We start from the raw sequence: 24,773 nt of genomic DNA on the forward strand, positions 1-24,773 counted from the left end.
CTTGATTGTTGCTTAGACATCTAGGATTGATTAGCTATCTCCCAAGTCAATTACCTTGCCCAATGTTCTCTTGTTTATTCTTGATTTTCAGTATTGTTTATTTGCCTTGAGATTGCATTGTCTAGTTTCCTTTCTTTAAATCATTTGTTAGTTAAGATTGTGAAAAAAAAAATTTCATTGATTAAGAATAGATTAAGCATCTTTGTGTATTCTTGGTGTGTTGATTAATGCAAATTGTGGATTGATAATAATTGATACCAAAAGTTACTACATCAATTTGGCGCTGTTGCCCGTTTGCATTAAAATTGACCATTAGGATTTCAACGGTTAGCGACGGGAGACCGACTGTTAAAGTGGAATGGCTCCGCCAATGGTACTTGTGTCCTCTGTGCGGCGTCTGTTGAAACACGTGATCACTTGTTCTTTTCTTGTCCGTATTCCTCTCAAGTTTGGTCTGCTCTTACTGGTAAGATCCTAGGCAGCCGGTTCACAACAAGTTGGCCCTCCCTCATGCCCATACTTGTTGATACAGCTAGCCGCCTCCATTCCTTTGTGTTACGTTACATGTTTCAGCTTACTCTCCACAGTCTCTGGTCCGAAAGGAATCGTCGGCGCCATGGCGACTCTGCCAAACCACCCCGAGTTCTCATTGCAATGATTGATAAACATGCCCGCAACCGATTAAACACAATGACAAGTATTCTCGCTTATGCAAATGGTCTTCTATTTTGGTTTCAAAGCCATAGTTACTAGCTAATGTTTTTTTAACACTTCTACTTTACTACTCAGCTTGAAGTTGCATTTATTGTAAAACAGTCTTTTTGTTGAATATAATTTTACATTCATACAAAAAAAATGTGATTAAATATAGGGTGAGTTACTAGAATATTGCATAAAAGCTTTCTTATTACAAAAGCAACATACAATTGTTTGTAATGACTAGACTAACACCTTGTACCTATACTACCCCTGAAACTAGTGTTGAGAAAAAACGTAATTACGGCTAATGCCATTAGGAAAAAAAAAACTATTGGAAGTTGGGACTAAGTCTACCGATCCTTTGATGGTAGATTTATACACGTGGACTGATTAAAGGTGTACGTCAGATATTTTTGGTACACTTAGTTGTAGTCTTGGTACACTTATCGGTCACTGTAGATGGTACACTTAGTTGTAGTGTTGGTACACTTATCGGTGGACGTACATGAAATCGATTCGTTAGATTAAGTTGGTAGAGGAATTTCCCTTTGATGATAGACTTTTGTTTTAAGCGCGTGTAGCGGCAAACGTAACAGGGTGGGAAGATATTTATGGTAGACTAATGGCATGTTGCGACAGATTTATGCAACAGCCTTCTCTCCTTACAGATATTTTTGGTATACTTTGTTTGTTTTTTGAAATAGTTTTCGTAGTGTTGTGGTAGGCTTCTTGTACGTGGTAGATTTAGTAAGCAAGATTGACAGCTGTAAAGTCTTACCAGAATAACACGAATTTGTTTGAGCTGGCAAAGACAGTCGAGCGTTGCGATAGACTTATTGGAAGAAGAACTAAACACCTTTACTGTTCTTCCGATCTATGGTGTTCATGTAATAAAGTTTGTAGCAGATTCATCAATCGTGTTCTGTTTGTCTGCCGGAGCAAACGTCTTTTTCCTACTCAGTTTCTTTAATCTTTGATCTCGGTTCATCCATGGAAGAGCAAGATATCGTATTGGCGTGTGGGAGGTGGAGGGTAGACAAAAAGCGCTGGTTGTTTGATGTTGATACTAGGAAAGGGTGCAGGATTATAGTTGCCGATAAAGAAACAAAGTTTGAAGACTTTACTGCTATGGTGTACGATGACTTTGGTTTCTGTGAAAGAACTTCCGCGATAAAGTTGAGCTATATGTTAGATAGATATAAAAAAAGCGGATGTTATATGCCACCGGTGATTGTTTCGAATGGTCGGCAGTTTCAAAACTTTCTCAAACTGCATAGGAGTGAACTCATCCGGCTATGCGTTGAGATCTAAGCTAAATCTGGTGAAACCTTGTTCGAGGAAGTTAAACCGAAAACCCCAGAACCAACACCCAAGACCCCTGAAGTCGTTGTAGATGATTTCGTAGGCGTGGCAGAGGAAATGGGAGAGAAAGATGATGAGTACGAGAGTCGGAAGGAAGACGGTGAAGATAATGTAGGAAATGATCTAGATGAAGATGAAGCAGATGACGAGGACAACAGTAGATTTGATTACTGTGACGACAGCGATGGTGCAAGTTCAGGGGATGAAGACTATCTGCTGTACTCCAACTTCGCCCCGGATGAAGCAGAGGAATCATTGGACGACGGACCTGGGGGTGGGTCTTGTATAGAGGAAAATGTGTGTAACACAGAATCAAATAACCGTACCCGCAAGACTAACTCTGCAACTGATGCAATTGAGAAGGAGGTTCGCAAAATAGAAAACGGAGGTGGTGATATTGCTGTGGGGGATAAGTTTGATAGCAAAGAAACATTGGTGGCAAGGTTGAGGGTGCTGAGTGTATTAGATAAATATGATTACAATGTTCGATATTCAACGCCCGTTTTGTTAATCGTTGAGTGTTGGGTAAAAGGTTGTAAATGGAGAATACGGGCTTCAACCATGGGTGATTCGCCGGTGTTTCATATTCGCAGATATTGTCGTGAACATACTTGCTCTGTTACGGAACGATATGGCCGTAGCCGTAATGCTAAACCACCAATCCTAGCTCAATTATACAAGGATTATGTTGGTGGTGTGGGAAGTTCTGTTGTGCCAAATCTTGTTGGGGATGGGCTCAACCTATGATATGGTGTACAGGTTGGCTACTGGAATACTTGAATATGTTTGTTTTATGGTTGGCTCTGTGAGTGTACTTGTTTATAGGGTGTACAAACAGATCGTAGCTTAAGTTTGTTGAGTTTGTCAGAAATTAGTTGATTCTATGGCCTGCACTGCACATATATATAATTCGATCTAGTTGATAGTGTTTAGTGCTGATGTCTTTTACTGACCATTTTCATATAATAGCTTGGCTACTGGAAGGCACATCGTACACTTATAAAGGCGCGGGAGTATGTTAGGGGTACACCTGAAAGTGGATACGCTGAATTACCGGCATATTTATACAGGCTGAGGTCCTCTAATCCGGGGACCCTTACTAGACTGGTCGTTGATGCAGAAGACAGATTCAAGTATGTTTTCATTGCGATTGCTGGATGCATTAAGGGTTTCAGGTATATGCGGAAAGTTGTAGTTGTAGATGGAACCTTTTTGAAAGGTGAATTCAAAGGGACTCTTCTGATAGCGAACACAAGATGGGAATTTTAATATTTTCCCTCTGGCGTATGCGGTTGTTGATACAGAGAACGACGTGTCGTGGGAATGGTTCTTTACTCAATTAAGTAGTATAATTCCTGATGATGAAGAGCTTGCACTGATATCTGACCGGCATAAATCTATTGGTAAAGCTATCGCTAAAGTGTACCCCCTGGCAAGTCGAGGAATCTGCACTTATCATCTTCACAAGAATATTATCCTGAGATTTAGTGGGAGCGAAACATTCCGGCTGGTAAAAAAAGCAGCTGCAGCGTACCGTGTAGTTGATTTCGAAGAAATCTTCCAGCAAATTCAAGAAGCGAATCCGCAACTGCATGCTTACTTGGTTCGTGCAGATGTAACCAAGTGGAGCAGGGCGCACTTTCCTGGTGATAGGTACAACTTCACCACGAGCAACATTGCAGAATCGCTAAACAAAGTACTGAATCCTGCCAGAGCCTATCCCATTGTAGAGTTACTAGAAGCTGTTCGGAATATGTTGACACGTTGGTTTGCTACAAGGAGAAAACAAGCTGCCGCAATGCCAACTTTACTCACCAAAGGAGTGGAGAACCTGTTACAGGTGTGACATTCATTAACATATCCATCGATATATATGTTAACGAAAGGCCTGAAAAATGTTAGTGGATATGTTTTGTTGTTTTGGTTATATGAACTTACGCTTTGATTTACTCATAGGCACGTATTGAACAGTCAAGGCGTCTAAAGGTTCAAGAAATTGATGAAGATCGATTTGAAGTAAGTGGTGGTAACTCAATGCATGTTGTCAATCTGAGGTATAAGAGGTGTTCATGTAGGCGTTTTGATCTAGAGAGGATGCCATGCGTACATGCTATCGCAGCCGCATATATGGCCAACGTATCAGTTATAAACCAGCACCATCCATACTTCCGCAGAGACAGCCTCTGCAGTGGGTATGCGGAGGCGATAATGCCGATAGATACATCCTGCATCGTTCCTACTGATATTACACCGTCCAGATGTAAACCGCCTTTTGTTAGGAATCCTCCAGGAAGGCCAAAGTTGACGAGGAGGAAGTCTTTTGTCGAGGTTGCGTTGGAGACGAAGCGGCCCCGCAAACAACATGCTTGTTCTCAGTGTCAACAGGTTGGCCACAACCGTACAACATGTCCAGCTAATACGTAGTGCATGGGCGACAATAGACGTGTTATCTTTAATTGGCGTGAGGATAATACTCTTTTTTCCGTAAGTGCCAACATAGCTTTTTGTAACATGTTTATGATGGCCCTTTTTAATTTCTAAGCCCACATTTTTGTTTAACTATAATTGTTGGAGAAATTGTTGCCGGCTGCCCTAAATGGGCCTATTACTCGTGTGGGCTTTTTAGAAATCTCAAGCAAACGGTTTTCTGTTTGAATAAGAAGCTTTTTAAAGCGAAATATATCTGTTTGTGGGCTTTATATGGTCCATTAGAGAGGACATAATTCGATGGTTGGATAGTGTTGACATGTTCACTTATCGTAGATAACTATTGTTATGTACGTACATATATTGCGGAGTACTAAATTTTATATTTTGTTGACAAAACATAACCATATATTATCCATAATCAGCGTAACATTGGGTTCATTCAAAAGTACAAACACACCGGGGGAAAAAAAGTTAATAAATTGCATAGATCTGTGCCGGTTCTTTAAATAAATATGGTACACTCCCTGAGTTCTCCCTTTCGCCCATATGGTTCCTTTATTCTCAAGGTACTGCATTCTCCCCTACGTGCTCCATTATATGTTCTATATAGTAACGTCCAGCGATTTCAGATCTGCGGTAAATATAGAAAGTGTATTAACGTATTTGATAGTAGCAACAAATACAATTAGGTCTTTTAGTAGGAAAACAAAGAGCTTACATCTCCTTGTGATGTTCCATTCCCTCGAAATCTGGTTTTATATAGAACAGCGAAGAGGCGGTTGTGTTGACGAGGCAAGGAGCACCTTCAGAACATTTACAAAATTAGTTGTATATGGTTTCACAAGGCTGGTTTCCTTATCTGATCTATCAAATCGAACATACCTTCGTAGCTTCCAACCTTCCAAAACCGCAAAATACAAAAGACAGGTTCGGATGTAAAAGTAAGATGACACTCGAGTGCTTCCCAAGCATTTATGAAGCGAGCAGCATAATCATCTAGGGCACGACACTTGAGGGTTTCATTCCTACGATTTTCTCAGGTTAATATTGAACGGGAATACGAAATAACTTTAAATGTAAATGTATTGAAAAGGTAGCACAAATCTCCTTTACCTCCCATTCAGTAGGGTGAGGACAACTTCATTGGCCGCATTTTCCCCCTCGAGTAATCTTTTGTCTTCCACCCCAACTACACACCCACAGACATCTGATTCGGGGTAGACACATACTTTAAATGTTATGACCTATGTATTTTGATATGAAATTGTCTACTAACCTATTTATTTAGTATGAGGCCTAAAAACTAGTGATAATCACAAATATATCAATTAGCAAACGTTTTTTAACGTTGTTTCAAACGATTTGTGTAATTGAAAATTGAAGATAAGCGTACCGAATGATATGGGATGGGTAATTCTCCCTCGAGATATATCACCCAAATCTTCGAAACGGAAGTAGTGTTTTTGATTCACCGGTGAGAGCAGGCCCATCGTCGACTCATCAGTAAATTTGATTTGGAAAGGATGATGTGTATTCCTCTCCCTAAGTGTTGGCTGGATGACCTTGAAATTCCTAATTTCATACCAATCACCATCATAGATATACTTCCTCATTTTCTTATAGGTCCCTGGTAAAAACGCCACCTCGATTGTGTCACCCTACAAATTGCATATCAATTGTGTAGAAGACCACTGCGTTGGTTAACAACTTCGTGCAAATATTTTACAAAGCAAAGTGGACTAACCCGTGTATCAGCAAGGAGCAGAACCCGCTTCCAAAAGAACTCAGTAACATACCACGAATTCAAGACCTTCGCTTGGATAATCCAATTCGTTTTTCCTGGTCTAAGATCAGCGATGGCATCAACTCTAAACTCCATGGTTTTTTCTGATAAGATCCTGTTACTCGTGTCTACCCTGGGTTTGGAAAGGAGACAGGGTGATGCTATTTAAATAAAACAAAACGTCGCGACTCTTCGCTTTCTTTGTTTTTCTTCGGGTTTATATTTCAAATTTACTTTAATTCGTAGTTTACATATTAAAAAACCATAATTTAATTGCCGGTCCAGCAACATTGGAGGCCCAATGCGAAAAGAAATTGTATTGTTTACTTTTAAATTGTTTTTCTAAGTAAGGCCGATGTAATTTTTGAAAATTTTAAATGGGTCCTCAACTCAAACTCTAAAAATTTAGGCCTTCTGATGTGCGTTCGAATGGGCTTATTAAATTTGACCGAATGTTGTTTGAGTTTAAGAAATAAACAACAAATCCATACCGAATGGGCTTATTAAAATTGAGGCCCGATACCTTGAAATCATAGGGATGTGAACACTTCCCGACTTCACCAACCGAATGCACAGTAGTAACAAAACAATACATTTCTCGTACCAAACGTAAGGACCCATGTACCCACACACACTTTGTTGTACATACACAATTGGCAGATATATCTATTGTGTATAGTTCTTTTGCAAGATAGAACAGTTACAAAAGGAAAGGAAACAACATCAAGTGGTACATGCTTAAAAATAAGTAGAAGAGAAAACCATTGAAACAAAAGGCCGGATTCAGTCCGCGTAAAGCCTATGACGTAGATATTAGTACTGCGTTTATAACAGAAGGCATTTAGATGAAACGTTTAGGGCGAAATATCTAAAGAGATAATATAACTAAAGGATCTCAGATATAGATTTCGCCAACCAACAAAGGCCGCAATTGTTGCACACCATGTCATAGTCTCGATAGTTGAGAGAGTACACACCATGCTCCAATAAACACAATTTAGCACATTCCGGAGAAGGGATCAAAGGGGCAATCGGATAGACGAATGTATCCTTGTACGTGTTTTCTCGCGCCGTCTGATATCTACCCAGCAACATGAACAACTCCCTGCCCAAAATCCTTGTTTGAGTTGTATTTAGTTGGTAGTGGTATTCCAAAAACAGGTAAAGATAATGACCCGCCATGTCGAGGTTCCCATGTAACATAGAAAAAAATCCACATGCTAGTGTGGCATTATCTCTTGCGGGTACGTTACGAGTTAGAAGTGCAATACCTCCCTCAATGTCGCTTTCCTCGGCAACAACCCGGAGACCTTTGTAATAGATTGCCTTTTCGTTCCCAGCGTCAAGGCATTTTTCGAAGATACGCCGGTGCATCCCTTCCTCTTTTATTCTACGATTTCGATGATGTAATTTTTGGAACCAAGAAGGATGGCAAGTAATGCTGGAGATGTTAGCATCCTTGAGAACTTGAGGCCTAAGCGCTGTTTTGACTCCTCGAGGTCCTGCCTTGACTATTGGAGCTAGGTAGTTCAAACCATCAACTGCGAGAAACCCGAAGATGATAATCAACATCTCATCTGGTAGATGAGGCATTTTTTGAGACGCAGACGCCATCTTGCTGTGATTTTTCAGTAGGAACTACAACTTGTACAGAAGGGTGTTTGAAGAACACAAAGTTCAGGTTGCACACAGTGGGACTGGTAATTATAATTTATAGAACGCTAACGAGATACGTATTTAGCTAACACCCTACCCGTTTATTGTTGTAATGCGCCGAGACAAACGTCACTTACTACTGTTTAATTAAAACTCGCTGAGATATAAATCACATCACGCTGAGATAACACGACTTGGGGGGTAGGAGTTGTCACTTCGTCCAACCTACTGCTGTCATGTCTACCCTAAGTAGAGCCTAGCGGAATTTAAGAGAAATAATTGTCTAAGTAGTGTATAACGAATTTGACATCCGTTATTATGGTGGCGCCACGTATATTCTAATACGAAATAGAAGAATCTGCGTCAGCGGATATATTTATAATTAATTTGCATAAAGGGGGTTTTGCTCACCCAAACAATAATTGCATAAAGGGAGATAATGCCTGAACTATTCCTTCCCATTCTACGAACACGCAAATTGCAAAATCTAATACGTACAAGGCCTAAAGTATATACTATTGTACGTACACTAAACGTACATTCTCTTGAACGTACACTGAAATTATAAACGTTGTTATTACACTAATATCTTTCAGGTTGTGTACGTCTTAGTATTATATATAAGTGGTTTTGCAATGGGTAGGTACGAGTTTTAGGCACCCAACCTCTTAGTTTTCGTAAACAACATATTAAGTAGCGATAGATTCCGCGTTCTTATGAAGGATACAACCTAGGTGTTACATGAACCAAAATGGTAGTACAACAGGGAGACATTGTAAAACGGATTTAGTTGCCGTAGAAGGATTCTAGAAGATATAAGAACTGCGTTGAAAACATGATATTCGTTACATATTACGTTTAGGGCGAAACATATTATGAGAAAAGTAACTACAGGATCTCGGACATAGCTTTCGCCAACCACCAGAGGCCGCAATTTCTGCAGCCAATGTCATAATCTTCATACCATTTGTTTTTGAAACCATGCTTCAATAAACACAATCGACCACATTCCGGAGAAGGGATAAAGGGAGCAATAGGATAGACGAATGTGTTCCTGTATGTGTCTACTCGCGCCGTCTGATATCTACACAGCAACCGGAACACCCCCTTGGCCAGAAACCTTGCTCGTTCCGATTTAAGTGGGTAGTGATGTGAATCAAACAGTTGAAGAAAATGTCTAGCCATCTCGCATTTCCCATCTAACATAGAAAAAAACCCACAAGCGAGTGTCGCTATAGGTCCCGCGGGAACGTTACGAGTTAGGAGTGCGATACCTTGCTTAATGTCTTCCACCTCGGCAACAACCCGGAAACCTTCGAAAAAAATTGCCTGTTTGTTGCCAGCATCTAGGCATTTATTGAAGATACGCCTGTGGATCCCTTCATTTTGGACTCTACCATTTGGGTGATGTGGTGCTTGAAACATCGTCGGATCCCAGCATAAGGTGAAGATGTTAGCATCCTTTAAAACTTGGGGAGAGAGCGCCGTTTCTACACCTCGATGACCTGCCTTCAGTATTGGAGCGAGGTACTCCAAACCATCAACTGCGAGAAAGCCGAGGATTTTAATCAATATTTCATCGGGTATATCAGGCATTTTTCGAGTTGCAGTCGTCATTTTCACTTGAATTTTCTAAAACAATGTTTCGTATGTGTTGCAACTTGTGGAGGGTACTCTAAATAAAGAGAAAGTTCTAGTTTGGAGTTGCAGGGTTTTTAATAATTATATATAGAATGCTAACCAGAAACATATTTAGTTCACACTGTGGTCGTTACGTACAATTGTGACCAGATTTCGTAACTTAGTAATGATTACAAACACATCATATTAAACGTACTCATCAAGACACATCGATGAGATATAAGTCACATCCCTCTACTTACTTGTTAAACAACTCTTCTACGTCTTCCCATATAAGACTTTTGCGGGTATCAGTTGTCACATCGCAGTTGCCAACTGGTGTCATGTCTGACAATAGATGTTAAGCTGAGCGGGTAGTGAATAATCGAGATTGAGATAGTAGATTATAGTAGTAGACTTCAAATCCGTAATATGGTTATGACACGTGTATACTAATAGGGGATGTGGGGGATTATATATGGTTATGATGTAAAGAGGCCTAAAATATTCCAACCGGCCCATTAAGATTCTCAAAACGACACTCCATCTATATTGTTAGTGGATGTTTATAAACTCTTAATAATTAGTGGTTTGATGTTACCTCGCCATCTTGTCACGCAGTTATATCAAGTATCATTTATATCCATACCAAATACTTCCCCAACCATATCAAACGATTGTATTATAAAATCGTTTGCATTACAATGTGCACATAATACTTTCACTACAAATATGACCAACCCAAATCTTCCTGACGATCTGTTGGCGCGAATAGCTAAACTAATGGCAGCAAAACACTGGTGGTACATGCAGTCACTCCTACGTTCGGGAAGTAGAGGCAAAACTATAGTTTACCGTCGCGACGTCTTGAAAGAGGCAAACATCTTCAACATGTGCAGTGACCCCGATGATATCATGTTTGGTGGTCGACACCGGAAGTTTTTTGAAAGGTGCCTTAATGCGGATAATCCAACGGCCATATATTATGAAGGCCTTCGTCTTGCAACAAAAGATGGGGACATTGAAGGGGCCGTAAATTTACTCCTGCGTAACGTACCAACACATGCCGACGCTACTCTTGCATCTGCCATGTTGTGCATCTGTAAAGGGTCCGGAGTCCAGGCGGGTTATTTGCTTCAGCTGTTTTCTATAAAACACTACCCACTTGACTCCGAAGAGGTTGGAGATATGTGTGAAGAACTCATCACTGAGCTGATTCACTATGGAGCATCACACAATACAACTTATGGTGTGTTTTTTGACTACCCTGATGATGGGGAAATAACAACTCGTGCGTGCGCACTAAAATGCGCGCTCTCAATGAGGAAGGAAGACGTACTCAATATGGTGGGCCCTTACAAGCATCGTTGCAGGAAATGCACAATCTGGTGGTGCGCTCGCCGAATTAGTCAAATGCTTTGGTAGTTTTATAACGAAACATGTTTGCATTTCCTCGTTTCCGTGTACACCCTATCTCCTATCAATTCTAATTTTAATATTAAACGAAGTATTTTGTCAGCGATGCACCTTTGCAGAATAAGTCAAGCTAATAAAGGTAACCACGAACTTTGTTAGATGTGATAACTGGCTATTAGTTTTAGTAAAACTAATAGTTTATCGAATATCTTATTCTGTACAATACATTGCTAAGACCTACATCAACAGTTACATGCACGTGTAGCTCGAATTGAATATTACCCTTTCATACTTAAAATTGAAACCACTATATTTAATATATAATATAGGGAAATTAACAATGTGTTTGTATCTAATAGTAGTCGTATTTAATGCAATGACATGTTGCTATTTTTAATGCAATGGCCAACTGATTTGACGTCCATATAAGTGAATTTTAATCCATATGACTTGCAGGGTTGTAGATGTCAAATATCAGTTATGTAATTTTACTTATATACGTACACAAGTACCAAAGAACCAACATAGCTTGTTGAATACTTTTGGCGTGGCTAATAAACATAATTGAATCATTACATTTTTATATAAATATATTCCTATACAATCAGTACATTTTACTGTTAAATACCATCGAATTAATTACCTGTTATAGTAAAAATAAAATTACCACTGTTCTCACTATATATAGATGTGTGTACGTAAGAAGATGTTTTATTCCCTACACACAGCAAATACCATCCACAGCCCATATCGTCTCCAACAAAAAAAAAAACAAAAACAAAAACAAAAACAATGAACACCCCTCCGAACGAGATATTCCTGGCCATTAAGCTGCCAAACCCTACAAGCCTCCTTGTCAATTTTATTCCCGTATCTGTCACTCCTATCCCCGTATTGGTCGAGGCGCTGAACACTGTCGACCTCCAAACTGTTCAACTTCGTCCGTTCATCACGTGGCCACAGTTCATCACTATGGAGTCTAAGTTCAGGCCCTACTTTGAGCTTCTCCTATACAGGGGCCACATCGTAGCGAACTATCTTGAGGGCGTCAGGCTAGCTTCAAACTCCCCCACCTTTGCTGAAGGTATGGCAAAGCTACGCTATTTTACACCAACGGATCCGTATGCGAATTTCGCTTATGTGCTGTTCGCAACGTTTACCGGCCAAGTGACGGAGGCCGAGGCGTTTGGCAATATTTTCTGGTTCATGGTCCCTCACATGAACACCGCCGTTGAAGTCGCTGGCCTGGTTATGTACCATGTTGCGAACCTCCATCTCGGTGGTCCCCTTTTTGAAGTGAGATCGTCGCCTTCTCTCCTCCACCGCCGTAGGTGTACTTGCAGTAGCTAGCTCACCGGGTGTAAGTCCTGTTTTTTCTACTGGTATGCACAGGAGTCGCGCCCGTTCTTTTAAGATCCTCTTTTCATGTTTTTATTTTTTTTGCGGATTAACCTTAGTGACGACGTTTTCAACTAGGTTAATGTATAAATATTATGTACTTGATGGTTGTTTTTTTCTTTTTGGAACCTCGAACCGTTATCCGGTGTATGCCGGAGTTTATTTTATAATCAACGTATGTATTCTATTTAGTGTTATCCCGCCATCGTACACGGTGCCACACCTATGTATTTGTGTACGTACAACGTAACAGGGCATCATACATAAATACATAGTTGTACATGGGGAACCTTACTAGTTCTATTGTGTGTGACGTGTACGTACACATGGACTAGTCCCGTTCATATCGTCTTGTTTTATTTAATAACATACCCTACAAATTATCGATGTACGTACCACCACTCATATAAGTTCACATGTACGTACCAGACGTATACAACAGCACATTAAAACAAAAACAAAAAATAAACTTTAAAGAGCAGCCATTGGAGATTATACAACTAAAGGATTTCACATATAGATTTCGCCAACCACCAAAGTCCGCAATTAGTACACAAGATGTCGTAATCTCGAAAGTTTATAGAGAAGAAACCGGATTGGATACAACAAATGGCGGCACAGTCCGGGTTAGGGATGAGGTGAGTAGATGGATAGACGAATGTATCCTTGTACGTGTTTTGAATTGCCACCTGGTATGTAAACAACAGGCGAAACACAGACTTGCCTACAAAGCTGACCCCATGCGATTTGAGAGGAAAGTGATGTGCATCAAATAAGTGAAGAAAATGAACCGCCATCTGTTCGCTTCCATATAAAATAGAAAAGATACCACATGCCAGTGTTGCCTCAGCGTCTGCGGGAACGTTACGAGATAGAACAGAAATGCCTTGCTTGATGTCTCTCTCCTCCACAACAATCCGGAGGCCCTCGTAGTAGATTGCAACTTCGTTTCCAGCTTTGAAGCATTTTTTGAATATACGCCTATGAATCCCTTTATCTTGAGGGCCACCGTTTGGGTCGTCTGACGTTTGGATCAATAACGGATCCCAACAGATGTTGTAGATGTTTGCATCCTTTAGAACATAGGGGTCGAGCACCGTCTTCAGTCCTCGCCGACCCGACTTCAAAATTGGAGCAAGGTGCGACAGCCCATCTACTGCGAGAAGCCTAAAGATTTCGAGTAAAATATCATCAGGGAGATATGGGAGCTTATTGTGTGCTTTCGGCATTTTTTCTTTTTTTTTGAGATTTCGTTATCGGAGCTATTATATATGCTTCAACAATAAAGGAGGTAGGTTGTGAAATTTGTATATAAACTGTACAATATAATTACTCTGCGTGTCCTTTTAGCACAATGCGTATTATATTAATAAGTTACACAGAGTAATTAGTTGGGAAAAGGTGTACGTAATGCTTACGCAACATCATACTGGTTCACACGATAAAGGTTTTTCTCTCGTCGTCTCGGTAACCAAAAATATATACTGTACTCGTTGGGCAAAGTTTATAATTATTACTTGCTTAAAAAGTGATCAGTAAACACTATGATGAGATAATAGTCATTTCAAAATATAAGTAAGAATGATTTTACACAAAAGAAGATGTCAAATCCCTGCATGTACTTGTCGCATTTAATGCTATAGCTATTGGCTGTTCCGGACGTCAAATTGGAAAGTTGTGTAGTTCGTATATAATTTGTCTCAAATCCGGTTTGTAGAAAAAGACACGTTTCCGTACTAGCATATTATACAAATAAAATTACACGAGTTCTCTAACTTTATAAATCAAATATGTGGCTGTTCAAGATAGATATTATTTTTAACTGCAGTTTATTTGTCTTTTTGTGGTTAATGCATGAGAAAGACATGCATAAATTGTATACCTTTTTATTATGCTCTTCACCCTTAATCTAGAAAAGCTAAATATTTGATCTACCTTTACTCTGCTTGTAAATCTGAAACCGCTAATAACCGAATATTATTTAAAACAAGCCCGATTAAACCATCTCTTGAAGTGTTTATCACAATTATGGTTCAGGGTTTCGAATTGAGGGAAACATAATTTTGGTCTATCGATGCTTGTTAACATTTATGAGTTTAATGGTTAAGGTGTGGGCTTAGCGATATCCTCTTTCGTTTTGGTCGGGATCTCGTTATTAATTTATGATTCCCGGTTATTTGTTAGTCTTGTAAATATACAAACTATACATATGTACGTATACTACATTGGGAAGGTACGTACATTTAGGGTCTTATTAAACGGACACCATGGAAAGTTGAAAGGCCGCGCCGTTTCGAGATTTCGCTCTCCGTAAATATTTAAATTGCTCTCAACCTTCGTCAAATCCTAACACAGTTTAAAGTAAGAGATATCCAAAATCTGAGATCACCATGAGCTTCAGAACCGATCGTATTGCTGAACTGGACCGTGAGAGAAGGAATTGGTCTTGGTGTATCCACGCCAAGGTGTTGAACGCTTGGTCGATTCACGAATGCTTTATAAAACGAGTTCTCCTCCTTGTGTACGAAGAGGTTAGTTGAACAAGTCTTTCTTAATTTGCTAAATCCAACAGTTTTTGATGTATAACAATTTATATGTTATGAAGGGTTCCACAATCGAAGTGGCGTTTCTACAGGGTGAATACCCAAATATCCCGCCAAACCCTGAAATCGGTTCCTGGTACGATATTCGGGAGTTTAAATTAATCAATCCAACTCTCAAGGAGAGGAATACTCATCACCCATACCAAATCAAGTTTACGCATGAGTCAACCATGGATGTTATCCAACCTTTGAATCACAAAAATTACTTCCGCTTCGAGGATATCGATGATATAACTCGTGGCAGAGTTACTCATCCCGTTTCTTTCAGTATGTTTTATCTATAATTTCTTTAATATGTATATATTAATGTCCGTGGAATTATGAACTTGCGATGGTTGCTGAGATTCATTTAGTGGTCGTTTGGTCAGTTGAGGATGTTACTTTTAAGTGTATCATTTGCAAAAATACAAAATAAACGTTACATCCCCATTTTATTTTCCCCCCCCTTAGATGTTTGTGGGTGCATCGTAAATGTGGACGTCATAAGAAGATGTTACGATGGCAGGTGTATTGAAGTTGTCTTCACTCTCCTGAATGGCAGGTTAAGTACCTATTATGCTATAGACATAGTAATATACATATATATATATTGGAACTTCATAGGTTTAAATTTGAAAGCAACTGTGCGTTAATGCAGGAATGAAAGTGTCAAATGTCGTCTCACAGACTTCTATGCCCATCAATTCCTCTCTGATTGGGAATCAAAGGGATGTCATGTTCTCCACAAATCCGAGCCAGTGTTTTGTGTCTTCCGGTTCTTTAAGGTTGGGAGTTATGAAGGTACGTCAGATGAAATTGATATTATGATAGAAGCAAGTACATGTAATTTGTCTAGCAACTCAATTACGTAATTGTGTGTAGGCGTACCATGTCTTGTACACACCGAAGCGTCTTCTAAATTCTTCATTCGAGCAGATTTCGAAGGACTTGGCCATCACAAGGAGATGTAAGTTGATATTATATTAATAATTGGTATGAAAGCGTATGTGTTCTTATCTGTTCAGACTCTCACATGTACATTTAATTTTTTAAACTTATAGAAGTGAGTTTGCTGCACAACACTACATTAACAATGTGATGGGACACAATGGGACAACAATTGAAACAATTGCCCAGGAAGCAGAAAGCTCCAGAACCCATACAGAATCTGCACGGACGTTCGTCAGACTGTCCGCGGAATGAGGAATGAAAAACAAACGAGAAATAGAAATCAAATGTTGTTTTCTATTTCAAATATTGGTTTAATTTCGTGAGAATATGTACAATGGTTTTATTATTCAAACGTACTCTATCCTATTTATTTAATATTCGAATAATTGTTGAAATTGAGATAGAAAATAATAGGGAGAGTTTTGAATATTAAAATTGTTATTATTAGTAGCTATTTCACAAAAATATTAGTAAATGTTTATTTCTTTTTGGACATTAAATAAAGTAAAAGAAATGACAGAATGCTTGTACTATCTCCTATTAATAAGACGAATGTTTGTATTGTCTTATCAGAAAGATAATTTATTCCCCACACCATAGTTGATGTACGTTGGAAGTCATAATATATTGTGATAGTCGTCTACATACAGAATCTTAAATAATCGTACAATCAATACTAGTGAATAGAAACCCTCTGGATTGATCTACTTGAGAGGAAGTGATGATAATTACGTAACTGGATACACATCAAATAAACATAATGATGAGAAAACTATCATATCTAAAGCAACAATAAATACGACTCTCTTCAAAGTTGTCACATCAGAGAACCTACAAATGTCATAGTCTAGGCTTAGGGTTAGCTGATGGTTGAGTTACAGCCGATATTTAACGAATACGAATATAATGAATTTGAAATCCGATAACACGAAAGTGACACGTGGTTCGCACTACTTATATGTTTTAGTAATTATAATCGAGTAGGCGTGCATGAGAGCTCATAAACCTAAAATGGGTTCCTTCGTAATTAAGTAGTTAACAAAAGGGTAATTTAAAACGACGTCATAAAGAAAGTAGTATAAATTTCCAGAATTTTCGCCAAACTCCCCAACCACCTCTCACATCGTAGGTTATATTAGTGGGCAGGCGGCAGTTTCCGTCTATTTGGTTCTGCACATATTGCTATTAGTTTACTGAACTCCCAAAAAATGGCGTCTGCTAGCCGTAAGAAGATTGATCTGCCAGACGACATGTTGATAAAAATAGCCAAGCATCTCGTAATTGATGGGTTCTGGCGCCTTGGCCCATTATTAAAGGCTGGTCGGTGAGAAGTGGATGCGGTGCTTGCCCCAGAAGTTCTGAAGGTTGCCAGCATCTACCACATCTGTGAACATCCTTCTTCATTCCAAACGACAAGGAATCCAAATGGTGAACACCAGGAAGAAGGGATTCACAGGCGTATTTTCAAAAAATGCTTGAAAGCAGGGAACAGCATAGCAATCTACAACGAGGGCCTACGGATCGTTGCCGAGGAGCGAGACATTCAGGGCGGTATCGCACTACTAAAAACAACGTCCCCGAAGATGCCGAGTCCACTCTTGCATGTGGAATTTTCTCTATGTTATATGGAGACGAGCAGATGGCGGTTCGTTTTCTTCACCAATTTGATGCACATCACTATCCACTCCAATCAGAGGGAGTTCGTCTTATCGGGGAAGATCTGTTCCAACGGTTGAGTATGTTTAAGACGGCGCGTAAAAACACGTACAAAGATTCTTTTGTATATCCATCCAGTTCGTTGATCCCTTTCCCGGACTGTGCCATGAGTAGTTGTTTGAGATGGGGCAGGTTATCGACCGACACACGTTATTATGACATCATCTGTGTAAATTGCGGAGTGTGGTGGGTGGCCAAATCTATTTGTGAAATCCTCTAGGTGTATCGTCGGTTCCCTTCTGTGTTGCGTTTCATCTCCCCACGTATGTTTCATTAGATAATTAAATTACTATGTAATGAAGATGTTAATTAACGTGGATGACAATCGTTGTCGTTTTCGGCGTTTTGCCCGTTTTAATCCGAAAATGTCTAGTAGATGTCGTATTGCTCCTTATATTCCTAAATAAATATCAACAGTGCAGTGAAGACGACGTGTACTTAGTTTCACCGGGCAAACACACCAACAAATATCAACACTGCCGCCCAAACATATTTTTACCATTAACAAACATAAGAAAAAAAAAAAAAGTACAGCTTTACAAGGACTCGAACTCGTGACACTGAAGGACACTCATGGCCAATCCTATCACTGTACCACCGCACCATTTTTGATATTGAATCCCCTATAATCGGTAATACAATCTGTAGCATAAAGCCCTTGGTATATCGGCACTGTATCAAGCTTACGACGCCGTTCGCAACTATTGGAAAACGACACAACTTGGAAAACTTCATGTTGTTTTTCAATACAAAAAACGACACAATACAGAAAGTTCTATAAAAGGCCAACCGAATATAATAGATATATTATAAGATTCAGGGAAATTAGGGTTCATTGAACTGATTTGGGGGAAACAGAGAGAGCCGCTGCCGTAGATGTTGGATTAGATTTTGAGAGTTGGATATTCGGATAATAGTTTAAAGTTCCTCTTTTCTTTATTTTCACTCCTTCAATTACGTTATCAGTTTCGTTCTTAATGTTTGCTTTGCCAAACACGAGTCCAGTCGAGTATAACGATGCGGAGTATGGGATCCCGGCTGTTTGTTACTGTGGTGAAACGCCAAACCTACAACCTTCTTTTACAAGGACAAACCCAGGGAGGCTTCACTACACTTGTAGAAATAGAGAGGTAAGTGATTTACAGTTTCGCCGAGGTTGATTAAAGATCAGATTTATTTGCATAATTTAACTTTCGTGTAAAAAAATATTTTTAAATTAATGCAGGATGGGGACTATCACATTTTTAAATGGTGGGATGAAGCTATGATGGAGGAACTGAAAACAGTGAAGGAAGATATTCTAAAGTTAACTAGTTTGTATTTGCGTGAAGCGCTTCAGGCAGAAAAAGAGGACATTGCTAACATCTTAAATATGCACAAGGAAAATCAGATGGAGTTGGAAAGGATGAAGACGTTGATTGCGTACAAGAGTGATGGATTAATTATGAAATTAAAACTGACCAATGTGTTTGTTGCGACTTTGTTTATAGTAGCAACAATGACCTATTTCTTAATGTAGTTTTGTCGTTTTATTAGAGTAGTATTTTGGGTTGTGGGTTAACTGTTTGAAATCAAGTTATAAACGTTATATTTGGTTTAGTGACATATTTTGTTGTCTAAAAAAAAGACTGTTTGGAACCTTGTCGTGTTAATATTATCGACCAAACCCTTCCAATTAAACATAAACATTTGTACACGTTTGTACACAAACGTCTAACATTAAGGGTCGGCAGTATTAGGAAGATGCTTACCAAATTAAAATAAATATATATAATTAACCATGCGTATTACACACAAACATTTTACATCAAAATATTCCTATCCACGTTAGATAGATTGTTTGGATGTAGGTAATAAAGATAATATAAAGAGTTCAGCAACGTGGTTTAGAAGTTTATAATGTAAGCAACATTGACAAATGGAAACATAGGCTACGAATCGTCTTCACTCCGCTCGCGCTGGTCGAAGTATTCCAACCGGAGTTTGAAATCTCTAACCTCAGGGAAGGGTGGTTCAAATATCACTTTAGAAACACCCGGTTGACTAACCACTTCCATCCCTCCTGCGGTGTGGAAAAATAAGGAAAAAGGGTAACCAAAATTAGTATTATGAAGTAATCTTATGTTGAAAAGGTGATTGAATTATTTTAAATACGTTTGCCTAATCCGTACCTCCATCCTTAAACTTGGGCCTCCAGAATCGCAAGACTACAACTGGTTTGCCTCCGCATAGCCAAAAATTACGGGCAAAATCATCGACCATTTCATGATAAGCCACACATTGCAAGTGATGACCCCTACCCAAAGAGACACCTTACGTTAATATGACGGTATATCTTTAAAGTGTGTGAAAGCTAATAATCGCCAAAACAACTCACTCGAGATTCGTCAATGAAAACCGTTTCAAACGGGTCCTCTCGACAAAACGTGGAGCAGTTGGATCGTCCCCCAATATTCTTTGTTCGATGTGAGTTACTTGCCCCATCGTATCTATGGTTTCATTTCATTAGAATTATGGTATTGGATTTGATATTAAAAAACGTAACAACACAATGCAACGTTACCTAAACAGCAGTTCTGGGTCCAAGGAGGCCATCGTTCATAAATTTGGTTGAAGGGGATGTAGTCGATGTAGTGATTGGTCGACAAGCAACGAATGTTGTCCACAACCGTCCTAGCAGTGAATATGATCCGGTAGTTGGAAGCCACGACCTTCACAGCGGATGTGTCGTCAGTGACGACGAAATTAGAGAAGGTTTTCCACAAACCCTCCTTAATCCCCGCAGAGAACTGGGGCAACAGGTCCTCGGTGATTGTTGCCTGCATCTTATCGCCCTAGGAATACGAAAAAAGTTCAACCATGATCTACATGAATCATTTAATATTAAGTGCATATAATATGATGATGAGACGAGTCACTTACGAACACATCCGAAACAACCATTTCGAAGGTGACGATGTTCGCTTCTCTCTTTCTCCACTTGCGGATGATCTTAACAGAAACCTTCCAATCAGAACGCCACGTCTGGAGATCGGATACCCTGTCGAAATGCACCATGACTTTGTTGCACTTATGTTTACTTAGTGATGTGATATTTTGGTTTTTGAGAGACGAATACATACTTCACCGGGTGTGTATTTGTCTTCTTATATAATCCGCGAAGAAACACAAACGGATGTATCATATTGTGGTTTTTCAAATGTCGTGACTGCAATCCAGACAGATACATAGCATTTAGATAACTAACACGTGTAACAGCCGGTTAAGCGAAGACGATACATCGCATGCACCACTTAATTATGACCCTATAGTCGACGTTATATATAGCCGGAAAATATATTGGTTCATTTAACAAACCAATTCAATGTAAAACTTTATAAAACATCAAGGAATAGATCTCATCTGGTATAAACTGACAGATAAAGGCTGATATATAGTGCAAATGAACCAATAACGTTGAAAAACAGTATATTATGAATAAAAATAATTAAAGACAAGCTCAGCCATTGCACTGTGTATAAATAAAAAATTATTTTTAAATAGTTTAGTAGTGGAGGCAAAATCTTCTTTCTTGCTAATAGACGGAAAACTGACGTCTCAGCTGCGACGGCGGAATCTTCTGTCCGATAGGGTTGTTTTACCTCCCAATTTCTTGAATCAAGGTGTTTAGATCTGGGATAAGTACTACAAAACGATACTCCCTACAAGTCGGCGACGGAACATTTAAGGAAGAAGAGATTACAGAGGTCGGGTGAAATCAGAAAAAGGCGAGTAGTTTCGATCCCTCTATCATCACCGGTGTTGAATCAGAAGGTAAGTGTTTGTCTTGACTTCCTACTTTAAATTGGAAGAGGGATTGTTCCCCCAAATTCTATATTACGTTGGAAGAGTATATAGCAAATACAATTAAGTATCGATTTGAGTAGCCCAGGATGTGAAATCAATGAATAGTTTTGTATTTGCGGCGGGCAGAGGCAAAATAACCCTAATCGTCAACAGAAGTGAACTTTGGTAGACATTGGTATTAGGGTTAATTGGTTTAGTGTACGTACATATTAATATGGTATTAGGGTTACTTCGTGGTGATAGGATGGATCCCGAGGCTGTAGAGATCGTTCCTCAATTGAGCTTGGATCTACCGAGGAGGTTATTTGCTCTTGACCGTTACCCTCTCAAAACCAAGATAAATACGTATTCAAAACCGGAATATCTTTCTACAATATCGAGGGTGCTGAGTGGAACAAAGGAAATGGAAAACTTGTTAGAGTCTCCATTTGGGCAGCTTTTTCGTATCCCTGCTAACAAGATCTCGTTCTCCGGTAAACTTGTTCATGGATTTGTTTGCCGTCAATTGGTGACCAAAAAGCGGCATGAGATGTGGATTGTGTTTGGTGGCAATCCAATCAAGTTTGGTTGACAGGAATTTGCAGAGTTGACAGGACTCGAATGTGGGAATTATCCTAAAAAGAGAGATGTGGAAAGAGCTACAAAAACGGATAAAGGATGTAAGACTGTTTGGGAGGTTCTATTCGGGGAAAACATGGAACCTACGATCTCCGAGTTGGTAAAAAGGTTGGAGACTGAGGAAATGGAATCGTGGCAGAAACTAGCTTTAGCGCTGATTATAATAGTTGATGGAGTTCTAACATGCGCCACACAACCAGTAAAACCAGATCCGAAGACAGTGGAGATGACCAAGAATATTGATTTTTTTTTAAAACATCCATGGGGAAGGTTGTCATTTGAACGGACGCTGGAGACTATAACAGGATTTAAATGTCCAGCAGACGTAGACAGCTTAGTAAAAACTTTCAAGCAACAATCAGTTGCTGTTCATGGATTTCCTCTAGCACTCCAGCTGCTGGCTTTCCAATCTGTCCCTGCAATTGCAAGATTAGTACCATCTGACGTTCAAGATCAGGCGTTTAATCAAAGATCGATCCACAATCTGGCTAAACTGCAGCCAATCAAGACAGCAGACATCTTCGCATGCGAGGCTGCTAAAGAGGTATGTACTTATCCCTTGTCTATCAGATATAATACGTTAACAACCTGAATCTATAAGTTCCGTAAAATGTATATATTTTTGTAATCATATTATAGGTGGTTATTAGACGGATGGTTGGTAGTGGGGATCATTGTGATAGTCGAGAATTGGCGTGGCGTGACGAAGAGGAAGACCATCAAGTTGACAACATTGAAAATCTTATTAAAGCAGGCCACAAATGGGATGAGGCAATATGGATGAGAGGTGATGATAGGTGTCCAAAACAGACACGTCCCGAAGAGAAAGGTATTAAAAACATTTATACATTACAAAGGGATACACTATAAAGTTAATTTTTTAAAAAATTAATGGTTAATTAGTGATATAGTTACAGTTGACTGTCGGAAGAGGAAAAGAGCAGACACCGCAACAATTGACAATAAGAAAGAGAAGAGCACGAGAACTGATGTGCGACCGGGGGTACGCACGTTGTTCATGAACGTTTGGACGATGACCAATTTGAAAGGTTTAAGGCGGAACTATACCGGTTCTACAGTAAACAAGAAGCTCTGATGAAGGAAAATCAGGCAAACATGGAGATTTTCGTACGTACAGAGATCTGCAAGGAGATAAGAGCTGCACTATTAGAGGTTAAAAGAAACGAACATGGGGAACCTTCTGACGCTTCGCATACAGTTTCAGAGAAGAAGTATTCAAAAAAAAAAAAAGAGGGAAAACTATAAAGTTTAGAAGAATGAGTTCAGTAATGGTTATGAAAAAAAAGGGAGAGAAGGTCAGAAACAGGGGATGCGCTGCCACTGCTAAGGTTAATATGACAAATAGCTTAAGGGTTGTAATTTTCTCACTACTTACATATATTAATTTATGTTGCTATCGTGGTGTGCACAGGGTGATCGGAATAATGATGGTTCGAAGGATGCCATAGATGGTCAACACACTGTAAGTGGTGACTCTTTAGTTGGAGGCCAGGTAATGGACAACAAGATCCTCTTTAGAATACGACTCAATCAACGTAATGGGGGTGTTTATGCTTATGCACCTATCATATACGCTTTATATATTTGACCGTAGGATACAACCCGTACTCATATTAATGAGTGGGTCACCGATAATAACGACTGTGGCCTGAACGAACCATCCCCGGACAATGGAGTTAATGAATGTCGCCAAGATTTTGACGCGGGGGACATTGCTGTCGAGTTATCACCAACTAAAATCGTATCCGATGTAAGTATTTGACATGGAATGGAGATTACAACACTAAATTCGTAATAAAGCATTGTCCACCTTTAATTGAACAGATATTGCTGCAGCTGAATACTAAAATGGAACCTGATCTGCATTGTAACAAAATGGTAGGTCAGGAAGTAACCATAAAAGGGATAACCATCTGTGGGTTTCATATATATTCGGTTATTTGTTTATCTCCTCTAATCTACACGTGTGCAAAATTTTGCTTCTAGCAACAGACCTACTACGAACACGCATCTTAAAAGTTTCATTATTTTGAATAGGAGGATGGGAAAGAACTGCATCAAGAAGGCGGGAAACTCGAGTTCGAGTGGTTTAACAGTAACGGAGGGGACATAAGACGTCAGGAAGGCGAGTCAGATGAGGGTTGTAACAAAACCGAAATACCTGTAGAAAATGAAACTGCAGTTGACGGTGAACAAGAGGCAAGTGTCTAACTTTGATGATTTTGAGTATTTGTGACATTTGTGTACGTAAGTATGAATCTATGTACGTACACCTTATTAGGCCGAAGTCCAAGCACTACAAATTGAAAGCGATGGCATGGAGGGCTGTAACAAAACTGATGGACATGTACAAATAGAAACAACAGTTAACCTCCAATTGTGCAAACTTATTTTTTTATTTCGAATATTTGCCATATTTGCAGTGTCTACTAAGATGGTCCAGTGTACGTCACAACTAATGTATGTACGTGCATCTTATTAGGCCGGAGACCAAGCAATACCCAACGAAAGCGATGTCGAAGAGGGCTGTAAAGAGACTAGAGGTCAACCAGATCAAAGTCCCGGGGAGGAATGTATTCTCGGTGAGTCAGACAATTTAGTGCCATAGACGGTTATTATTGTGGATGAAACAGGACGGGCTGAGATATTGATAATGGAGATACATGCGAGTCAAC

At 39.4% G+C, this 24,773-nt stretch overlaps 4 protein-coding genes and 1 pseudogene across 4 annotated transcripts; 3 read left to right on the top strand and 2 right to left on the bottom strand.

Moving 5' to 3' along the window:
- Positions 1-2,809: 2,809 nt before the first annotated feature.
- Positions 2,810-4,485, top strand: LOC147938081 (uncharacterized). Its single transcript, XM_087465455.1, has 4 exons — positions 2,810-2,866; positions 3,031-3,280; positions 3,366-3,901; positions 4,018-4,485. The coding sequence occupies exons 1-4, from the start codon at positions 2,810-2,812 to the stop codon at positions 4,483-4,485; spliced, it is 1,311 nt and encodes a 436-aa protein (XP_087321581.1).
- A 567-nt stretch (positions 4,486-5,052) lies between these two features.
- LOC147938082 (uncharacterized) lies at positions 5,053-6,370 on the bottom strand. Its single transcript, XM_087465456.1, has 6 exons — positions 6,236-6,370; positions 5,885-6,149; positions 5,605-5,698; positions 5,374-5,516; positions 5,210-5,294; positions 5,053-5,122 (listed from the first exon to the last, which is right to left on the bottom strand). The coding sequence occupies exons 1-6, from the start codon at positions 6,368-6,370 to the stop codon at positions 5,053-5,055; spliced, it is 792 nt and encodes a 263-aa protein (XP_087321582.1).
- Positions 6,371-13,743: 7,373 nt separating this feature from the next.
- LOC147938083 (uncharacterized) lies at positions 13,744-16,255 on the top strand. The gene is made up of 4 exons (XM_087463644.1): positions 13,744-15,508; positions 15,605-15,747; positions 15,829-15,913; positions 16,008-16,255. Exons 1-4 carry the CDS (start codon positions 15,342-15,344, stop codon positions 16,147-16,149), a joined length of 537 nt encoding a protein of 178 aa, XP_087319770.1. The 5' UTR covers positions 13,744-15,341; the 3' UTR covers positions 16,150-16,255.
- Positions 16,256-19,544: 3,289 nt separating this feature from the next.
- On the bottom strand, positions 19,545-20,670 carry LOC147938084 (uncharacterized). Its single transcript, XM_087465457.1, has 5 exons — positions 20,536-20,670; positions 20,177-20,447; positions 19,991-20,102; positions 19,785-19,909; positions 19,545-19,675 (listed from the first exon to the last, which is right to left on the bottom strand). The coding sequence occupies exons 1-5, from the start codon at positions 20,668-20,670 to the stop codon at positions 19,545-19,547; spliced, it is 774 nt and encodes a 257-aa protein (XP_087321583.1).
- Positions 20,671-21,673: 1,003 nt separating this feature from the next.
- On the top strand, positions 21,674-22,669 carry LOC147938085 (uncharacterized; annotated as a pseudogene).
- Positions 22,670-24,773: the final 2,104 nt, after the last annotated feature.

The sequence above is a fragment of the Camelina sativa genome, chromosome 9 (assembly GCF_030686135.1).
Source record: "Camelina sativa cultivar CO46 ecotype springtype chromosome 9, ASM3068613v1".
Lineage (NCBI taxonomy): Eukaryota > Viridiplantae > Streptophyta > Magnoliopsida > Brassicales > Brassicaceae > Camelina > Camelina sativa.

Coding starts and splice junctions, on each gene's coding strand:
- LOC147938082 (XM_087465456.1), bottom strand. CDS start 6,370: ATGGAGTTTAGAGTTGATGCCATCGCTGATCTTAGACCAGGAAAAACG. Junction 5,295..5,373: donor GAAGGTTGGAAGCTACGAAG/GTATGTTCGATT, acceptor AATGTTCTGAAG/GTGCTCCTTGCCTCGTCAAC. Junction 5,123..5,209: donor ATGGAACATCACAAGGAGAT/GTAAGCTCTTTG, acceptor TATTTACCGCAG/ATCTGAAATCGCTGGACGTT.
- LOC147938081 (XM_087465455.1), top strand. CDS start 2,810: ATGGTGTACAGGTTGGCTACTGGAATACTTGAATATGTTTGTTTTATG. Junction 2,867..3,030: donor TTTGTTTTATGGTTGGCTCT/GTGAGTGTACTT, acceptor TTCATATAATAG/CTTGGCTACTGGAAGGCACA. Junction 3,902..4,017: donor GAGTGGAGAACCTGTTACAG/GTGTGACATTCA, acceptor ATTTACTCATAG/GCACGTATTGAACAGTCAAG.
- LOC147938083 (XM_087463644.1), top strand. CDS start 15,342: ATGTTACTTTTAAGTGTATCATTTGCAAAAATACAAAATAAACGTTAC. Junction 15,509..15,604: donor TTCACTCTCCTGAATGGCAG/GTTAAGTACCTA, acceptor GCGTTAATGCAG/GAATGAAAGTGTCAAATGTC. Junction 15,914..16,007: donor CTTGGCCATCACAAGGAGAT/GTAAGTTGATAT, acceptor TTAAACTTATAG/AAGTGAGTTTGCTGCACAAC.
- LOC147938084 (XM_087465457.1), bottom strand. CDS start 20,670: ATGGTGCATTTCGACAGGGTATCCGATCTCCAGACGTGGCGTTCTGAT. Junction 20,103..20,176: donor GACCCAGAACTGCTGTTTAG/GTAACGTTGCAT, acceptor ATGAAACCATAG/ATACGATGGGGCAAGTAACT. Junction 19,910..19,990: donor TTTTCATTGACGAATCTCGA/GTGAGTTGTTTT, acceptor CTCTTTGGGTAG/GGGTCATCACTTGCAATGTG.